The sequence below is a fragment of the Malurus melanocephalus genome, unplaced genomic scaffold (genome assembly GCF_030028575.1).
Source record: "Malurus melanocephalus ecotype Western Australia unplaced genomic scaffold, MMel_1.1 scaffold_1181, whole genome shotgun sequence".
Classification (NCBI taxonomy): domain Eukaryota; kingdom Metazoa; phylum Chordata; class Aves; order Passeriformes; family Maluridae; genus Malurus; species Malurus melanocephalus.
In genome coordinates, this window is record NW_026624413.1 from 1 (window position 1) to 19,874 (window position 19,874).

The following is a 19,874-nucleotide window of genomic DNA, read 5'->3' on the forward strand; positions in this document are numbered from 1 at the left end:
CCTCTCCAAGGTGACCCTGGCCCCTCACAGCCAGCTGAGGTGCAGCCCCCCTTCCCTTCCCATCGTGGTAACATCCCCCAGTGTTGCATCACATCACATTAACTCTTGGTAATTTGTACAAAGGCTTCGACCATTACACAGTTAACAGTTTTATTAATGTAATATAATTATCCTCCCAGTAGCAGACTAATTCCTTTTCCTTCTTCTGGAGGGACAATTTAATGTTCTCTCTTCCCTTTCTCATGTACTTGGGAATCCAAGAATGTATTAAAACTAGATTCATTCCCAACTTTTTCTAATTTAGGAGATGGCAATGTCGCTTGCTTGGAGCAAGACCTTCAGGCTCTGAGGGCAATGTGGGGCCAAGCAGCAGCCCAGCTCTTAAGCATTAGACTGGAGAAACATAATTTCAGTCTATTATATTGAATTTTTAATTTATCATTACAGCTTGTAGTGGGGATTGCAAGGAAAAACCAAACACCACCTTCAAAGAAAATAAACCAACTGAAAAAGTGAACAAAAATCCAAATGCCAACTAAAAAAAGCCCCAAATTTTTCTGTGAAGGTTCAAGATTAGGTTTTTTGCAAAACGCAATCCACCCCACCCACCCACCTGCTTTTGTTTCAGGCTGTCAGTGCTCAGTGTTCCTGCTCCAGGAAAATTCTGACACTCACTAAGTGCCAGGCCTCAGCAACTGTCAATACCAAAAAAGCCCTAAAAGATGAAAAGCTGATACTAAAAGACTCAGTGAGTTGACAGTAATGGCAGAAGAAAGTGCTGCATCCAAGCACTGCTCCAGAGAACAGATTTACTGGCAAATCCACCTGCTAAATCCCCAACGCTGCCAGGAAAGGGAGGATAACAATGTTGTCTGTTCAAGTGTTTGAATTTCAGTACGGGGTGTTCTGGGAGGAACAGAGGAAAAACAGCAACATCAAAGTCCTGCTGCTCCCAGAGGAGCCAGCCTGGCTTTGTGTTGGGTTCTGGCTGTTTAGAGAGGTTTGTTAAAAATTGGCTTTATGTGTGCTAAATACTAAGGCTCAAATACATCAATAATATCCCTTATGAGAAGTGAGGCCAAGGAAAATTAAACTGTCCAAGGCAGGCAGCAGCATGATGGAAGTGTCTCTTTTCAGTGCTGAAGAACCAGGCAGAAGGGATAAAGAAAATCCATCTATTTTGAGAGAAAACAGTAAATGTAGGGAGTATTACATGACCAAAAGGACTTGAATTTGCCAGAAATAGAGCCATTACTGTCTCCTGCTCTTCAGATTCTCCATTTTGCTGTTTTCCATTAATCTTATTGAAGCCAAGATTAGCAGAGTAATTGTTCCATTAAATCTGATTATAAACTTTCTATTTCTTCCCTGTGCAGGATCCCGAGTCTGTAATGGCAGGATCTGTAACTGGAATTGCATTAATAGCAGTAGAGTTTGGCATTTAACTGAACAGCTGCTCCAGTGATAGCCAGAAAAGAAGGCACAGGATTGTCTGATAAACCCATTATTAAAAGCCAGCTAAAGCATTTTTCTTAAGCTGTGCAGGGAAACTGGCAGGGTTTTTTATTTATTTACAATTCCGAAGATGAATGAAAAAAGAGAATATATTCAAACCACTTCAAAAGCATTTTTTCTAGGAGATTTAGGTTTTGTCCTGACTCCACGTTACTCAAAAATGAGGAGTATTTCTAAGGAATTTGTTAACTTGTAAAAGTCTCCTCTCTTCTGAAGGCAGAGCTGACAAACCAAGATATGAAAATACACATTTTTTAAAAATGAAGAATGAAAATACAAGGAATTAAATGGCAAAAAAGCTCCTTTTTATTACAACTTTTCAAGTTACGATGATAACTGGATTGTCTCTCTTATGCTCAGTGGGTTTGGCTGAGGCCAGTCACCCAACTGGCAGGGGAATTCTGCTCCAGGCTGCAGGTAGAGCTGGGTGTGCAGAGCCCCCAGGGTGGAGCTGCAGCACCATCACTCCTCCCTGGTGCAGAAAAGGGGATGTCTGCTCACAGCTCACACCCCATTGCTTCTCCTTGCTAAGTAAAAAAAAAACCTGAAAAACTCCAATATCAAATACCATGTAAAGATACCAAAAGTAAATATAATTCAACCAGTTAGGATTCAAGCCCTCCCCACATTTTCCTCATGCTAAAAAAAAAAAAATTATTCCTATTCCACCCTTAGGCATTTTGATGGCAGTTGAAGCCTCTCACAGGAAGAAATTGCTCTGGGTTTTCTACTTGGATCCTGTAGACAGCAGAGCAATCAGTCCTGAGGAAGCACTGATAGAAAGGATGTAGTTTCTGTAGGGAACAGGTTAAGGACATACAACTGTCAAGATACTTCTTTGGTATAGATCATTTAGTAGTTTTATGAAAAGGAAGAAACTGAAATGGTCTTCTTCTGTAGTTTTAAAACTGGAACATTGCAACCTGAAACACAGCTTACAATCAGTGCATTAACTCACCTTCAGCATTAAGACACCCCTGAAGTTTAGCCTGCTCTCTAAGAAGTTTTACAAATATGGGTCTTGAATTAACTGCCCTGTTGGCAATGCTAATTTCTTTCAGAACAAAATATTTTACTGGGGAAGTTACTGAAACTGAACATCCTGTCAGGTAAGAGCTCTGGGCAACCAATACTGACACAGTGTTTCTGCAAGAAAATGAGCTCCCTCCTCATTCCAAAACTACAATAGGAACGGCAAAGCCAGGAGAATTTCCATATATTGTCCAAGTACCCTTATCACAGATGTGCAAAACATCTCATGTCACATTTATGTGATCCAGAGACTTCGTTTTTGGTAACCTCTTATCTTTATGCTACAATATTGTAAGCTGATGTACAATGAGCTGCCAACAGAGTAATGGCACAGCACACAGGACAACTACAGCTGGTAGTGACAACTAACTGTGGGGGTTTCAGTGTGGGGATAAAGGATACACAGTGGGGTTGAAGTTCTTCAGCACAAAAAAGGAAGCGATGATGACCAGGACCAGAAAGAGGGTGTTGTTGTAGAAGATGGAAAAAGTTGTTGCCTCATAGTCTGCAACTTCATTTTTCTTCCACAGAATTCTAGGAGCAAGCAGAGATAAAATTCCAAATATGTTTAAATCAATGGGTATGAAAAAATCCTGGAAAGGTTTGGGTTGCAAGGGGCCTTAAAGCTCATCTTGTGGTGGTGCTTGGGCAGGGACACCTTCCACTATCCCAGGCTGCTCCAAGCCTGTTCCAGCCTGGCCTTGGACACTTCCAGGGYTGGGGATAYCCTGRCACASCCACATTAAGAAGTGAGCAGTACTTAACAAGGGAGAGAAGGAAGAGGACAGAGAGATCACCTTTCATCCTTCTCCTTGCGGGACATCTTCCTGTTGTCTGCCTCGGACAGCTTGCGAGTCACCTCTTTGGAAACAGCATCTTCTCTTTTCTGGGCTACTCTGTAAGTAACACCACTCATGTCACACTTCAGAAAGAAAAAAAAAAAAACCCACAACCCAGCCCTGGGATTACAGGAAGTTTTATTTACAGTAAAGAATAAAACTTAGCCAAGATACCAGGCAGTTTTGTCAAGGTGAAGGGACAACAAGAAATAATAGTAATAATTACTACTGTAATTTACATATAATAAATAATTTATAATTTAAGCATAATTTGTGCTAATACCCCCTCAGCATGAAGGTGGGTTTGCTGTTTGACCATACTCTTGGCTGACAAGATTTGACTGTAATTACAAGAGAACAAAGGAAACCAATTAGGAGATACCTGTGTGTAGAATACTTTGTGGAGTAACATTTCAAGCATTCTTACTAATTCAAAAATACAGTAATAAATGCTGGTTTTGTTCAGTTATTAAATGATAAATTCTACTTCAAACAGGCACCAACTCACTTGTGTTTGAGGACAAACTTGACGTTTTTATACGCAAAAGCCACAAGATAGGTACTGATGAGGGTCATCACGCTGTACAGGACTGCAGACTGAACGAGATCCATATGCCATATCCTCCAATAAAGCCCTTTAAAAAAGGAAAATGGTATTTGAAGCGGGTTTCTCTCCAAGAAAAACGCCCCTTACTGGAGACCCATACAGGATCTGAGCTCTGTAATTCTGCAATGGCCTTGCCAGATCCAAGCCAGCTCCTCCAAAATCTCTTGGGGAGGGTCTTTCAACTGCATTAAAAATCTTTTGGAATGGTGAAATGTGCTTTGCCCGTGGCTGAAAGGAGCTTTGTGAGAGCACGGCAGAGCCTGCTGAGGCCGCTGTGACACGTCAGTGCTGCCTGGAGCCGACACGGCCGGAGCCACGACCCGACAGGGCTCAGAAAGAGAACCGCACACGGCTCAGAAAGAGAACCGCACACGGCCCGGGCCACGATCCCACACGGTTCGGAGCCAGGATCCCACACGGTTCGGAGCCAGGATCCCACACGGTTCGGAGCCACGACCCGACAGGGCTTAGAGCCGGCAGCGGGGCAGCGGAGCAGCGGTGTCGGGATCGCCGCGGGCAGTGCGGAGTCCTGATCCCCTCAGGGGCTGTTGATCCCCCTTCCCAATCTCCTGCTTCCATCAGGGGCTGCTGATCCCCCTCTTCCAGGGTTTTTTTCCCCCCTCAGAAGCTGCTGATCCCCCCACGGTCTCTGCTCCCCTCAGCGTTGCTGATCCCCCTCTCCCAGGGTCTCCTCTCCCCTCAGAGCCCGCCGCCCGCCCTCGCCCGCTCACAGATGGGGATGGCGGAGACGATGAAGGCGTTGCCGAAGAAGAGAGCGGAGGACTTGGCCGAGAGGTTGCGGCTGAAGTCCTGCAGGAGCAGATCCTCCTCGGACTGCTGCCGGCCGCCGGGGCCGCCCTTGGGAGCCATGGCGAGACAAGGCAGCGTCAGCGCGGCCGAGCGGCTCCGGGTCAGGCGCCACGGGGCGGGGCGGGCCCGGCGGGGAGAGGAGCGCTTCCGGAGCGCGGGGCTGCTCCTTCAACCGGGGACTGCTCCCTCGAACGGGCAGTGATTCCTCAACCGGGGGCTGTTCCCTCGAACGGGGGCTGCTCCCTCAGCCGGGGGCTGCTCCTTCGAACGGGGGCTGCTCACTGGACCGAGCACTGCTCCTTCAACCGGGCACAGCTCCTTCAACCGCGGGGGCTGCTCCCTCAACCGGGCAGTGATTCCTCAACCGGGCACTGTTCCCTCAACCGGGCACTGCTCCCTGGACCGGGCACTGCTCCCTGGACCGGGCACTGCTCCCTCAACCGGGCTCTGCTCCCTCAACCGGGCACTGCTCCCTCAACCGGGCTCTGCTCCCTCAGCCCGGCCCGAGCGTAATCCCAATCCCAAACCCGGCCCCGCTCCCTCAGCCCGGCCCCGGTCCCGATCCCTATCCCGATGTAGCCCCGCTGCCGCGTCGGGGCACCGGTGGCTGAGGCAGGTGAGTCCCCGGCGGGGCGGGATCCCTCCGTGGTGTCACAGTTCGGCTGGGAAGGAGTGGAAATTTGTCCTGTTTTCTCTTGTGTTGTTCTTCGCTGTGAAGATCCCACCCTTCGGCCCCCATAGAAGAGCGTCCCTGTCTTGTTTTAGGCCTTTAGAAATATTCCTAATCTCCCCAGCTCCACCCCAGTTTGGGGAGCCATGCAGAGTGCCCTGCCTTTTCCTGTTTTTAATGTTCTCTCCACAATTTGTGATAGTAGCCCTCAGAGATTTTGGGGATTAACATCCGTGTCCTGCATCAGTGGAGGGCAATTGTCAGTAGGATACAATGGTTGTCCCGTTGGCCTAGACTGGCTGCAGCACTCCTTGTCCCCTGGACTGCCAATTCTTTTCATATTTTTAACGTTTTGATGTAAACTTCATTTAGCAAAGCATGTGTTTTTCTAAAATTTAGTTCAAGTAATTTTTCCCATTTTATTTTCCCTCAGTTACTAGTGTTAACTGCTTCCAAGAAAACGCATGAGGTGCATGCCATGAGGAAATGCTGCAGAAAATGAGGTTACGTTTAAATGAGGTTAAATACAAACAAAATTAATGCATTATGATATAACTTTATAAAACATTTAAGTGTAGTAGGACTCTGTTTTTTTGAGCTCATAATGTATTCCCAAGACCAAACAGAGCAGATTTTCAGATTCAGAGTGTATTGAGGCAATGTGCTAACAGGATCTATTCATGTTATCTGCAGGCAGCTATGGGACTTACACTTCTGCTAGCCAGACCTTCCTTCAGGCTGGGAAACCTCCCTCCTGTGCGGATTCCCAGGCTGGATTTGCAGACACACCAGCCCATCAGATGAAGCCATGGGGCTCTGAGGAGCAGCAGGAACACCCGTGAGTACCATTGTGGCCATACCTGTGCACAGAGAGCAGTGTGCAGCTCTCCAGCTCCACAGCCAGGGAATCATGGAGTGGGTTGGCCTGGAAGGGGCTTTAAAGCTCAGTTCATTCCACCCCTGAAATGGGCAGGAACACCTTCCACTGTCCTTGTCCAGCCTGACCTTGGGACACTGCCAGGAATGCACTCTCCTCAAGTGGTTTCAGCAATTCCTGGCTTCTGCAAGCAGGAATGCAGTTTTCCTGTTACGTGGCATTCCCAAATCTATGCTGAGGATGGCTCTCCAACAAGAGTGGCAATCAGCCTTGGTTTCTTTGTAAAACAGATTAAACCCACAAYGTCCCTGCCCATGGCTGGGGGCTGCACTTGGATGGGCTTTAAGGTCCCTCCCAACCCAAACCCAGCCTGTGATTCTAGTAGGAAACATCATTAATTAATTAATGCTGCCAATCATGTGACTTTTCTTATTCAAGAGCATGCTTAGAGTTGTATAAAGTAGTTGGAAACTGTGCGGAAGATTGTCTCAAGATTTAGATTAGTCATTATCTCTGTCCTTGCCCAGATTTCTTCCTTCTTATCTGGGTAAATTTGTTTTGTGTCATGGTGGGATATAATTAAGTCTTTTTGTTCTTGGTTTGGTTTACATAGGAAAGATGCTGTCATTTTGGGATAAAATCTGCCCAGTGACCATCTGTCTCCCCATTAGGATGAAACAGGACATTGATTTAGGCAGGGGAATGATGAAAGATTTTCTTGAAAAAACAAATGAGCACTTTGCTTTTTTAAAGCTGCTGGCTCTGGCCGACTGTGGCTTCAGGCAGAACTCTGTGTACAGTGAGAGCTTCATACCCTGAGCATGTCATAGATGTTTCCCCAAAATAAACAGGGCCACTGGTTTCTGTCAAAACAATTCCAGGTTTTGTTTAAGTGCCTAAATTTGCATTTTGGCTAAATCCTCATTCAGAAGCTGTTGGGAATGTGAGGCATCAAAATCAGGGGAGCAATGGCTCTGTGACTCAAAAGCAAAAGCTCTTCTGGTAAAAGGAAAACGAATGCTGTTATCTTTGTAACTTAGGAATTAGGAGTCTTACCAAATTTCTTCCGAAACACAGGAAAGGTGATAAATATTCTGAAAATACATGCATTATCTTTACTGCTCTCACTTTTTCTCTGAATATAAAAGGTGGATTAAGCTGAAAAAATTAAATGAGGGCAGTGACATTTCCCAGAAAGGCTTATTTTGTTTATTTTATTGTTGCCACTTACCTGTCTGTAGAATCAAAGTACCTTCGTGTCAGATTACTGCAATTTAACAGTCAGGAAGAGATTAAATGTGCTGAGTTTGGGATCAGCTGATGGGGAATTGTTTAAATATAAAGGAAAACCTCCTTTCAATGGGCATAACCGCTCATGAGCTGAGCAGCTTCTCCCGCTGTGTGAGAGCTGGGTGAATGAGAAGCTTTCCAGTTCTCCTGTGTGCTGTGCTTTTCCTGTAACATTCTGTGGTGTCTGAGGTTTAAAATTGGAGCCATAATCTGGCCGGTTTCTTTTCCAGACAAATCAGCCCCTCCATGCGGTTTCGAATCCCAGAATGGTTTGTGTTGGAAAGGACCCTAAAGCTCATCTCGTTCCAAGCCCTGCCATGGGCAGGGACACTTCCCACTGGAATGCACCCCCAAAAGAGGTGCCTATCATTTCCAGAAGCTGGGAATTGCTGGATTTCTGTGACACTTTCTGTCGGTGAAGGCAGCTCAGTGTGTACCATATGTGACCCATTTCTGATGTCTTGAAATGGTCTCATCTGCTCCAGTTTCCATCTTTAGCATTTTGAAGGTTCTTGTGCCTGTGGACCACATGACTGAAATCATGTCTAGGAATAGATTCAGCCTTGCTCAGCATTCATTCTGGGAGGAGTTTGAAGCTGACCACTTTTGAAAAGCAATCTCAAAGGCACTGTTTGGAAAATAACCACAACATAAAGGCAATCAAGCAGTCGTTTCCCTAGGGGATACTGAGCTTTGTCTCTGGAGCAGCAGCAGCAAAGTGGCTCTCCCGTGATCCTCACACTGGGGATATGTGAGGTGATTGCAGTGGGATTATCCCAGTCCAGTTCAGCAGGCTGGATCCCTGTCAGTGGGAGGGAGGCAGCCAGATGGGAATTGTGAGCCTGGCATGTGTCATCCTGGCACCCACCCACCACTGCTGCTCCATCCCTCAGCAGATTGGGAGGGGCTCAGGGTGCTCCATACCACTTGTGTCTTCTCTGGGGTTTCCCATTCCTGCAGCCCTGAGCTTGGCAAATACCTGCACTTGAGCCACAGGAATGCTGAACCTATAACATGTCACCAGAAGAGTTGACCATCCCTGTGCTGATGGTTCCTAAAATGCTAATACCTAAAGTAGGAAGGATGAAATAAAACCGATGTGCTGTGTGAGGAATATTTGGCTGAGGGAATAAAAGGGGGTGTTTTTGACTATTTCATCTCCTGGAACATTTGGAGATTAAAACATCCACAGAAAACTTTGTGTTTTCCAGCTGGCCACCTGGTTAGAGAAAATTCTACTAAGTTTGTTTCCTAATTTAAAAACCTTAGGAAATGTGAAAGACAAAGGTCATGAACGGAATGAACACAGGAAGGCAGTATCCTGTACCCTTCAGCACACAGGTTGTGAATCCCAGCAGTAAAGCATTTCACATGTGTTCCCACACAGAATTCTTGTGGAAAAAAATAATGTCCAAGTGCACATTCTCATTTGTAAAGCAGAGTATCTCCTACTCACAGCACTTCGGGCTGTTTCCAAGAACAGCTGCTGTGCAGAGTAGGCATTTGGCTGTTTCTGAATCATCCTAGGGCTGGTTTTCTTTAGGTGTTCTGCAGCCTGGCGGACGCCCAGCTGCTCCCTGCACTTCAGTCTTTGGTTCTTCAGCTCCTGYATCTTAGAAGAAAAGTGWGCTGTTGAATTTGGCATTGATTTTGTCCATTCAGTTACTTCATTCTCAGTTTAAGTTGTGTACACTCCTATTTCCCTCCTTGCTGTTTGAGTCATGCACATTACTGTTTAGCTGGTGGCAGGATCCACCTGAGAAATATTCCAGAATCATCGTTAGACTTTTTAAGGATATCCATAAAGGATATCCACTTTATCCTTAAAAAGTCTCAAAAGTTCAGTGGTGTTTGATGAACCAGTTTGTGTTTGTTAAGGATTGGTAGGTGTTGCTTTGGCCTTAACTAAATTTCCAGGGCTTACATGGATTTAAGAGACTTCCACAAGAGGGTGCAGCAGTTCAGCAAAATCCCATCTAAACCAAACGAGCCTGTCCCCACCGTGGGCATATTTTCACTCATTTTCTGTATTAATTTGTGCATTTGCATCAACTTCCAAACTGGATGGATGCTATAATAATCAGTTTAATGTCCCAGAGTGTCTCTGCAGTCTGTTACTTTTTGGTGTACTATGTTACCTGATCTCAATCTATACCTGATGCCCTGCAAATGCTCACTATGTGCATTTCAAAAATGAAATGTAGGGATTTAAAAAAATATATTATTTTAGTTTGGAAGCATCATTAATTTTCCCCTCAGACTGGTCCAGCTGAGGAAGGAAACTCTACCTAGAAAGCTGAGTTCTGGAGAAACTGCTGACCTGAGTGTGAGTGATAAAACATTCTTCTGTTTCTGTTCTGTGCTAAATGGTTTCTTGTTCYGTAAGGTACAGTCAGTAACGAYTGAGCTGCAGTGGGATGTGTTGCTSTKCTGACATCCTGAAAGCACAGAGGTGTTGTCTGCTCACGTAGGCCAAGGGTCGAGGTCCATTCCTCTGACTGGGACACGAAAATGCCTCTGCAGAAATGATTAACTCCTAACAAATTTTCCATGAAAAAGGCCCACCTTGGAATCCTATGTTCCCTGTCCACATTCATCAATCCTAAATCACTTCCTGAGGTAAGATGATCTGAAAGTGAAATAAGCAGAAATGTGGTGGTACTCATGTAGAATACATGATCTTTTTTCCTGATAAATTCTATTTTCACCAAACTTGAGGCATATGCAGTAGCAGAAACATCATGCTGTGCTTTCAAAACTTTTAATTACAAATTTAATTACCGTACAAGATATTAAAACAGGGAGAATTTGAGAGCAAAGAAATTACTTTGGTTACTGCCAGCTGCGAATGTAAAAGTTGGGTCTGGATTCAAAAGGTTTCATCTAGTTTTGAGTTTTCTTTTGAGCAGTGTAAAAGAGAAAAATACGAGATTTCTTAAAAAATCCCCAGCACACAGTGAATATGTGAGGTAACTAGCAAGAAAATGTTTTATTTTAAAGACTAGAGCCACTTTCTTCCATTTACACCTGTGCTAGATTATCATGTATAAACAGATAAGGTCTGGAGATTAATAGAATGAACGAGTAGAACAAAATTAATGAATAGAAATTAATTGATGAATGAATTTAATGAATAGAAAAATTCATTTTGACATGTTTGGCATTTCTGCCTTCCTTGTCTTGAGAACCAACCACAGCAGGTGGAGACCAGTAGGTGTCAGTCCAGGCAAGGCTGCCTGAGTGCAGTGTCACTAATCCTCTGCTGCCCTCCTGCCTCTTCCTTTTCATCAGTGAAACTTGGCTGACGTCCTTTCCCCTTCACAGAGACACAGCCAGCACATCAGGGATTCCTTCTTCCCTTCTGTTAACTTTTAATAAATGTCCACATGGTTGACCTTTCCTTTTCCTGGGTGCTTACCTACCCTGGCTTGCTGGCAAAGGAGAGAGCTGGGAGTGGTATTTGCAGGGGTTTAGCATTTGTCATCAAGTATTGGTATGGAGAAGCACAAACCCAGGCATTGGGAACTGCCCTGAGAAGAATTTGGGAGCTCAGCAAACCTGAGCTGTGTGTGCTGGCTCCAGAACTGCCCTGGGCAGGATTCGGCCCCTCTGCCCCCTCAGGTGAGACCCCACCTGCAGAGCTGCCCCAGCCCTGGGCCCAGCACAGGAAGGACCTGGAGCTGCTGGAGAGAGCCCAGAGGAGGCCACAGAGATGTTCCAAGGGCTGGAGCTGGGCTGGGAGAGCTGGGCGGGGCTCATCTGGACAAGAGAAGGCTCCGAGGAGACCCGGGAGTCCCTTGCAGTGCCTAAAGGGGCTCCAGGAGAGCTGGAGAGGGACTGGAGACAAGGGATGGAGGGACAGGACACAGGGAATGGGGTCACACTGCCAGAGGACAGGGATGGATCAGATATTGGGAAGGAATTGTTCCCTGTAGGGTGGGCAGGCCCTGGCACAGGGTGCCCAGAGCAGCTGTGGCTGCCCCTGGATCCCTGGCAGTGCCCAAGGCCAGGCTGGACATTGGGGCTGGAGCAGCCTGGGACAGTGGAGGTGTCCCTGCCATGGCAGGGGTGGGAATGGATGGGTTTCAAGGTTCTTCCAACCCAAACCATTCTATGATCTCTTTGTTAGTTGTCATCTCGGTGCTGTTTGTTGGCTTGTATAAAACTAGAAAAGACAATAAACTTTCCTGCACTGGGATGTGTTTTAGGGAGTGAAGAATGTTCATTGTGCAAGAGTTGAGGTAGAAAAGGAGTTCTGTCACTAGAAAAAAATGTGTTGGAGCTGAGAGCTTTGTTGTTTTATCACAAACATTTAAGTCAGATGTTTCCCCTCTTTCATCTGCATATCCAAGTGTGCATACTGATTATCCCGTATTTGCAAGTCAGAGTTGTAAATTGCTGCATTCAGCTGGGGCCGTTTACCATCTGAAAGAAATAATTAAAGCTTGCTTTCTCTTGCTTAAGATTTAAACATGTATTTAAAGATGAGATCATGTTTTCATGGTGGTCAGAGTTTCTTTCTATATTTGTGTGGAGTGGCCTCAGAAATGGGTGTACAAGGGTCTGCTGTGCTGTGTTTCCTTTAATTATATATTTGTTTGGGGAAAGATGGTTCTTCCAGCCTCTGTCTTTGTCCGGTTCCATCCTCCCAGCCCCGGTGCAGCGGGAGCTGTGCCCACCCCAGTGTGCAGTTCAGCCATATGTGCCTCTTATTTATAGCTCATGCGTGAAAGGAGCTATTCCAAAGTGGTAATTTCTGATCTGGTGGTGCCACATAAATACAAGTGTGTGTGAGCAGCTCCTTCTCCCTGAACGAGGATGTGACACATCCCAGTCACCCTGCTCGGGAGCACTTGGGTCCAGACAGACTGGGAGGCTCTGTCTGATGCTTCAGACACTCAAGAGTTCAATTAATTTACAGATGATAATTTGTTTTCAGCTCCTGCAGATACAGATGCCACCTTTACTCAGCCTCTCTTGAGTCATTCTCCAATTGCATTGGAGAGRGACTRTTTACAAGGACAGGGAGTGACAGGAMAAGGGAAGGCTTCAAAGTATGTTTGGATAAAATTCTTCCCTGTGAGGGTGGGGAGGCCCTGGCACAGAGAAGCTGTGGCTGCCCCATCCCTGGAATTGTCCAAGGCAAGTTGGACGGGGCTTGGAGCAACCTGGGATAGTGGAAGGTCCCTGCTCTTGGCAGGGGATGGGATTGAATGGGCTTAAATGTTCCTTCCATCCCAAACCGTTCCTGGATTCTGTGATTCTGTRAAGCTCCATTTCTGTAATTTGTTAGGAAAATTACATATTCTACCTGCACTATAAATGCACCTGTGCAGCATTTTCCAACTGTGCTGTACAGCTTGTGCCACCTTAAAACGAGTTTCTTTCTAGCTGCCTGTGTTTTCTGTATGTGCAATTTTATAAAGTCAYTGAGTAGAAGGAATGAAGGACTGGTTTTAAAAAGCAAACACTGAGTTRTGGAAGCCAGAGCGGTTTGGGATGGAAGAACCTTAAAGCTCATCCAGATCCAGCCCGTGCCATGGCAGGGACACCTTCCACTATCCCAGTTTGCTCCAAGCCCCATCCAGCCCAGCCTTTTCACTCCCAGGGATGGGGCAGCTGCAGCTTCTCTGGGCAAATAATACCATAGGTGTTCCTTCAACATAAATATTGCATTCTGAAGTTACTGACTTCTTTCTAAGTTATTTTATCTGGCCGAGCTAGTGCTGTGGATGCATTGGTTGGTGTCCGTGTGAAGTGCTGGCCGTGCCCTGGTGGGTTTGCTCCGGGAACAGGCAGTGATTCAGCAGGGAAGCATGCCCGGCCGGCACGGACAGCTGAACCAGCCCCGTGCGCCCTCACACGCRCAGCCAGACGGTGACAGCACGGGCATGCCTTTGGGACAGAGGGAGCTTGGCTGTSCTCTTACCAATTCCACCTATAAAGTACTCCCCAAATAAATAGGAGCTGCCTCTAGCACGTTATCACAGAGTGGTTTGGGTTGGGAAGGGACCTTAAAACTCATCTCATTCCACCCCTCTGCCATGGGCAGGGACAGCTTCCATAGACCAGGTTGCCCCAAGCCCCATCCAACCTGGCCTTGGGCACTTCACGGGCTGGGGCAACCACAGCTTCTCCGGGAAACCTGTTCCACTCCACGCTCGCTTTTCTGGCGTGTGTCAGCGGCGGGAGCACAGCCCCGATCCGGGCAGCGCCGTGCCAGGGGCTGCGTGTGGGTGCACCAAGTGAGTCAGGGTGACTTTGTTCCGGGATGGGCTCCGTGTTTGTCTCTTAGTCATTAATTAGCACAACTGGAGCCCTCGCACCGAGAGCTCGGCGGCGCGGGGAGGGTCAGGGTGCCGTCCTTGCTTTCCCTGAGGACGGTGTGTTCTCCGTGCTGCGTGACTGGCGCGCCCGGGCTGCCACGGCTCATTCCCGGCGTGTTCCCGGCTCGCGTGCGAGCCCCACGCACGCAGCGCCGAGCTCGGGGACATCCCTCCCTTCCTCCCTCCCTCCCGGGCTGAAACGAAACGCTCGGTGCGTGATAAATGAAACGCGAAGGAGCCGCTTGTCCTATCGCTCCTGGGAACGGCCTCGGGCAGCGCTTTCGGTTCTTGCCGCTGACACCGGGGCGGGGCAGGGTGGGCACGGGGCGTGCTGCAGCCTGGCAGGAGCCGCGGGGACACCGGCTCGGGAGGCGGGGGGACCGGCTCGGGAGGCGGGGGAACCGGCCCGAGAGGCGTGGGGAACCGGCCCGGGAGGCGGGGGAACCGGCCCGGGAGGCGGGGGGAACCGGCCCGGGAGGCGGGGGAACCGGCCCGGGAGGCGGGGGAACCGGCCCGGGAGGCGTGGGGAACCGGCCCGGGAGGCGGGGGAACCGGCCCGGGAGGCGTGGGGAACCGGCCCGGGAGGCGGGGGGAACCGGCCCGGGAGGCGGGGGAACCGGCCCGGGAGGCGTGGGGAACCGGCCCGGGGGGCGTGGGGAACCGGCCCGACCCGCCCGCGCTCCGCCCCGGCCGGCGCTGCCCTCGCAGCACTCCTGCCAGCGATATTTAACCGGGCGGCGGAGTGTGTCAGAGGGAGCGGATCGGAGCGGGTTAGGGCGGGATGTGCGASCGGACACCTCCCTTGGTGCGGACACGGCGGTGCTGACCCCGCACCGGCCGCGGTCAGGGTGTCCCGGCGCGGCTCCGGCACCGCCCCAGCGCCCGCCTTTATTTATTCCATCTCCCCTCACCACCAGAAAGTGCTTTCGCTTCGGAGTTACCGTGGATTTGGGTCAGAGCCGCGCCGAGGGAGCCCGCGCCGGTAGGTCCCAGCCGGGCTGGGCTGCCTGCCCGGCAGCTCCGCCGTCCTCAGGTTCTGTCTCTGGGATGCTGCTTTTMTTGTTTATTGTTGAAACGTGTTTTGAGGCCAGCGGAGTGGCTTTCTGAGCAGAGGAGGTGCGGCTCGCGTGCGATGGCGAGCGCTCGGGGAGCGAGCCCTCCCGGCGCGACACCGGCGGCTGCTGAAGCGAGGGAGCATCGCTSCGGGGATCGGCCCTGCCCGCTGCTCCCGGGGCGGGACGGTGCAGCGCTGCGGCGGGGATGCCGGCAAATCCTCGCACTCGTCCTTCTGGCTGCTTTATTTTTAGAGTCGTTGGGGGATCCGGCGCTGCTCACTAAGGCGGTTCTGTAAAAATAGCAGCAAAACTTAARTGCTGATCAAGTGAGAAATAGAAATGTTGAAATAAGCAGCAAAGGTATGGCTGAACAAGATCAGAAGTCACTTGCTCAGCGCCTTGGCACGGCAGGGGTCCTTGAGCCCTGGGAGATCCTCTTGCTCCTCGCCAGGGCTGTGAGACCTGGGCTGCGTGAACGGGAACATCTCATTCTCTTCGGAGTCGAGGATTTTTAAACCTTTGGAGTTACTTGAAGGTGCCTTTGGTGGTGYGGAGGAATTGCTCGGTGTCTGTAGAAGAACAGCAGATACACCGGTGACTTTGGGTTTAACTGTGAAACAGATAYACCGGTTGCTTTAAATTTAATCTAAAAATGGGAAAACTGGAGAGGCACAGCTTTTTTTCTCTTTCCTGGCAATCCTGATGTGCTCTTTCCCAGGGAAATGGAAAAGCCTTACAAGTTAATGTTTCAAAGTATGAAAGACTCAATGAGAAATTTTCCAGAGCAAATCATCCATAGTAAGAAATTATTGCCAAATTTCCTCTGTTTTCTGGAATTTTGTTTTGAAGTGAGGAGTAACTTTGCTCGGAATGCATTTATCCAGGAAGTAATTCTTAATGTGCTGTGCTCTGAGCATTGAGCCTGCATTTGAGATTGAAGAAGGTTTAATTAAATGTAATCGAATATTACAACATTCCTGATTAAAAGGCATAGCGCTTGCTTTTGGTGACGTATGARACACACTGCTTATTTGTGCTTTAAAAAAATACAATTCTGCAACTTGCAAATAATGTCCTTCCCAGTTCCTGAGTAACTATCACCTTTCTGTTTGCTTCCCTGGCCACTTTTAATTCCTGTTGCCCAGCGTGGCGAGAGGCAGAGGAGAGCAGCGTGTCACCAGCGGTGACCGGGGGTGCCACAGGGCGAGGGCGACGGGCGGGGACAGCACAGCAGCGGCAGGAACGGGCTGGGAGCGCTGGCATTCCTCAGAGCCACGATTACGTCGTGCTCTCTGCTCGAGTCCGTGTGAAGTTTGCCGTGGGTTTCCGTGCAGTCAGCGCTTCCCTGGCGGTGCTGCCGGTGGGTGTGGGAGGTGGCACGAGGGAGGACACATGCGAATGGAATGGGAATGTGTAGGTTTGCTCCTCTGGTGGGAGAGGAAATGGTGCAGGAATGTCTGAAATGTGGGGGGGACGTGGCTCGTGCTCCTCGGGTCTGTGTGTGAGGGAGGCACAGAAATCAGCGCTGTCATGTTCGCTTTTGTGGAATAGAATGAACCCGAGTGCTCTTGTTTATTGAACATCCTGACAGCGAGGAGGCGTGGGACCATCCCCCTTTCCTGCCCACCCTCGGGGGACTGTGTGTGCGTGCCGGAGTGTCTCAGAGCCTGGATGTGCGGGGAGATGAGGAGTGTGGGTTTGGGATTAATTAGCCTGAGTTTAGCTGTTTTCATGCTTTACGTGCCTAAGGGCTACCCGCAGTCACAGCGAGGGGAGGAGTTTGCTGTTGCTGGCTCGAAATCCTCTCCAGGGGTGATCTTGTTCGTGTCAACCATGAGCAATTAGCAAGATTAACTGTCTTGTTTTCCTTTCTGCCCTAGACYGATTCTTGGGAGGCTCTGGGACATTTGAAAGTGATTTGGAGAGAGCAAAGTCTGTCCGATGGACACGGAACCCCAGCCGGCGTGTGTGGTGCCCCAGGCTCCCTGCCCAGGAATGAAGTGCTCTCCTTCAGAGGACTTTTCTCCTCAGATGAGGCTGTCTGAAAGGATCCCACCAGTGAAGCCTTGCTTCAAGAAGAAGCAGCAAGTGCAGAAGAGACTGGACACACAAACTCTGCGGGCTTTGCGGCCGATCTTCAGCAGCCTGCTGGGAGCTGGCACCTTGGATAGRGTCTTTGTGCCCCGAGGCCAGCGTGGTGGCCATGGTGATTTATGTGAACCTGCTGTGAAAAAGACTCTGGACCTCGGTACCTCTTGCCCTCAGACAGAAAATAATGTGACTGTGCTGATGCCAGCAGCTCCAGATGTGCAGGGTCAATTGCCAGGAGCTCGTCCTTCCCCCGGGCATCCTGAGCAGGACRTCCAGTCAGGAGACAAAGGTTTCTCCCCAGAAACTCCTGGAACTGCTGCTGATAATGGTAATGAATCATTCCAGGATCATCCTTTGCACCCAAGTGCTAGTGATGGTGCAGCTTGTCCTTTGTTCCCTGACAAGATTCTGGAAAGCTACACATCTGGCTTATTCCAGGAGAACAGCTGTCCAATGCAATACAACTTGACCCCAAGCAATAAATTCAGTGCTGGGATATTTCAGGATAAAAGTGAAGAAGCTTCCCTTGATCTGGTGTTTGAGCTCTTGAACCAGCTGCAGTATCACACCCACCAGGARGACGGGATTGAAATCTGTGTGGATTTTCTCCAGGGCACTTGTGTTTATGGCAGTGATTGTCCCAAGCATCACACWGTGTTACCCTATCACTGGCAGGTGAGGAGGACAGCAACCCAGAAGTGGCAAAGTGTGACCAACGATTCCCAGGAGCATCTGGAAAGGCTTTACTGCAACCCTGACAATGACAAGATCAAAGTCAAGTATCGGTAGGTAACTGAATTCACTCCCGTGCTGGGAAGGGTGCAGAAATATAACAGGATGTGCCTTTTTTCCCCTGATATTTGTATCCAAGTGTGTTAAAAACCCTGGGATGATGTTTCCTGATTTATATSCAGCCAGTTTAATTCAACAAAAAATTCCTGTGGACCTGTGAAACTGTTGTTTAGCATCTGCAGTGTGTTCTTTGGAGCTGGAGGACTTGGACTGTGTGAAATAAGACAACTTCAGCTCTGCAGGAATTCAGAGACTGGTGTGGAATGCTGTGCTTGTTCTTGGCGTTCCTAATTAGTCTTTTCTCTGTATTAGACAAAGTGGCAGCATGAAAGAGCCTTGGCAGCGCTGGGGACGGGGATGACAGAGCAGTTGCTCAGTGTCACTGTGAACACAGACTGACTGTGTGCTCCCAGCACAGTTTGCATCGTTCCATTCCAAAGAGCTAAAGCAGAGGGGACTCTGGGGACACCTTGGGAAATGTCATATCACTACAGTCAGTGGGGTTGTTTCAGCTAATTCCCTACGAGCAAGCTGAGCCACACTGCCAGRAATGCTGATCATCTCCAATTTTAAAGCAGTTATTAGAAGTTATTGTTTTCCCTGTACAGAGCTGTGTTAATTGACTCATTTTCTAAAATTAGCCAACAGCTGTTTMGTTGATGTGGTTGTGTGACTGGTGTGGGCTCCTGCACCCCGAGAGCTAAAACTTCTTCAGCTTCTCCCCTGCAGGTTCCACTTTGAGGAGCAGTGGGGCAGAGTGGTGTTTACAGGGTGCAGTTGGTACAGAGTGCAGGCTGGTTGTTTTTTTTTCTGGAGGAAGTGTGTGATGCACATTGTGGCAGGGCAGATAAGAGAAGTTTGCCAGGCTGGCACAACTCCAGTCCAAAGTGATGCTTCTGTAGTGAAAACTTCACGGTGCCTTTGCCATCCAAATCTTTGGGGGTTCTGCTCACTGCCCCTTCTTCCTTCCAGTTCATGAAGGAACTATATCCCTGCTTTCTCAATATTCTATTTTCATTTTTTAAGCTGAGATTTCCCATTCAGCACCAGAGACCAAATCTAGTGCTTGAAATCAGCATTACCCTTTACTTTCACTTAATTTGATGTTGGATTAGACACTAAATTTAAACTTTTTAATACACTCAAACTGGTTGGATTGGAAGGGACTTTAAAGATCACCTAATGCCACCTGATGCCATGGGCAGGGACACCTCCCACTGTCCCAGGCTGSTCCAAGCTCTGTCCAGCCTGGCCTTGGGCACTGCCAGGGATCCAGGGGCAGCCCYGGCTCCTCTGGGACATSTGTGCCAGGGCCTCCCTGCCCTCACAGGGGAGGATTTCTCCCCAATATCAGTGCAAATGTGCARTTTGGCAGCACCCACACAGTCCAGCAAGGCCAGGTGTGTATCCCTCGCTCTGGGGCAGTGCCCACCGGGCTGTCCCGAGCCCACGCTGCTCCCCTGCCTTCCCACACACAAAGGGAACTGGARGGGGCTGGAGCAGCCTGGGATGGTGGAAGGTGTCCCTGCCCATGGAATCTGCTGATCTTTAAGATCCTTCCAACCTTGGAAGAGCTTCATGTGTGGATAAGTGTCAGTGAGACCTTTTGAGTGAAGCTCTATTTAAGACCAGAGCTTCTGATTTCAAACTTTGAGTCTGATCCTCCTTAGAACTTTGACTTGCCCAGGTTTTAACCAGGTTTTGAGGTGAGAGGTCAAAGTTGTACTGTGTATTGTCACCAGCCTCTTCTTCTACAACACCACCTTGTGTGAGGAGCACCTGGCAAGGTGTGGGTGGTCACTCCAGGCTGTGCCCGGTGTCCTGGGCAGGCTGTGGGGAGCCCCAGCTCCCTGGTGGTCACTCCAGGCTGTGCCTGGTGTCCTGGGCAGGCTGTGGGGAGCCCCAGCTCCCTGGTGGTCACTCCAGGCTGTGCCCGGTGTCCTGGACAGGCTGTGGGGAGCCCCAGCTCT

The 19,874-nt window shown here is 49.0% G+C and overlaps 2 protein-coding genes across 3 annotated transcripts in view; one reads left to right on the top strand and one right to left on the bottom strand.

Annotated features, from left to right (window-relative positions):
- Positions 1 to 1,762: 1,762 nt before the first annotated feature.
- Positions 1,763 to 4,906, bottom strand: LOC130586505 (translocon-associated protein subunit gamma). Its single transcript, XM_057387309.1, has 5 exons — positions 4,725 to 4,906; positions 3,895 to 4,021; positions 3,345 to 3,443; positions 2,950 to 3,081; positions 1,763 to 2,309 (listed from the first exon to the last, which is right to left on the bottom strand). The coding sequence occupies exons 1-5, from the start codon at positions 4,861 to 4,863 to the stop codon at positions 2,243 to 2,245; spliced, it is 564 nt and encodes a 187-aa protein (XP_057243292.1). The 5' UTR covers positions 4,864 to 4,906; the 3' UTR covers positions 1,763 to 2,242.
- Positions 4,907 to 5,341: 435 nt separating this feature from the next.
- The window catches only part of TIPARP (TCDD inducible poly(ADP-ribose) polymerase), a 24,094-nt gene continuing 9,561 nt past the window's right edge, over positions 5,342 to 19,874 (top strand). The window contains exons 1-3 of one of the 2 annotated variants that reach the window (XM_057387306.1): positions 5,342 to 5,419; positions 6,167 to 6,311; positions 16,902 to 17,897. In XM_057387306.1, coding sequence (XP_057243289.1) covers positions 16,963 to 17,897 — 935 coding nt within the window. In that variant the 5' untranslated portion in view covers positions 5,342 to 5,419; positions 6,167 to 6,311; positions 16,902 to 16,962. Of the gene's footprint in view, positions 5,420 to 6,166; positions 6,312 to 14,687; positions 14,949 to 16,901; positions 17,898 to 19,874 lie in introns of those variants that run through there. The other variant, XM_057387305.1, reaches the window with a different exon arrangement.

Coding starts and splice junctions, on each gene's coding strand:
- LOC130586505 (XM_057387309.1), bottom strand. CDS start 4,863: ATGGCTCCCAAGGGCGGCCCCGGCGGCCGGCAGCAGTCCGAGGAGGAT. Junction 4,022..4,724: donor CGTCTCCGCCATCCCCATCT/GTGAGCGGGCGA, acceptor CCTTTTTTAAAG/GGCTTTATTGGAGGATATGG. Junction 3,082..3,344: donor CGCAAGGAGAAGGATGAAAG/GTGATCTCTCTG, acceptor GCTTGCTCCTAG/AATTCTGTGGAAGAAAAATG.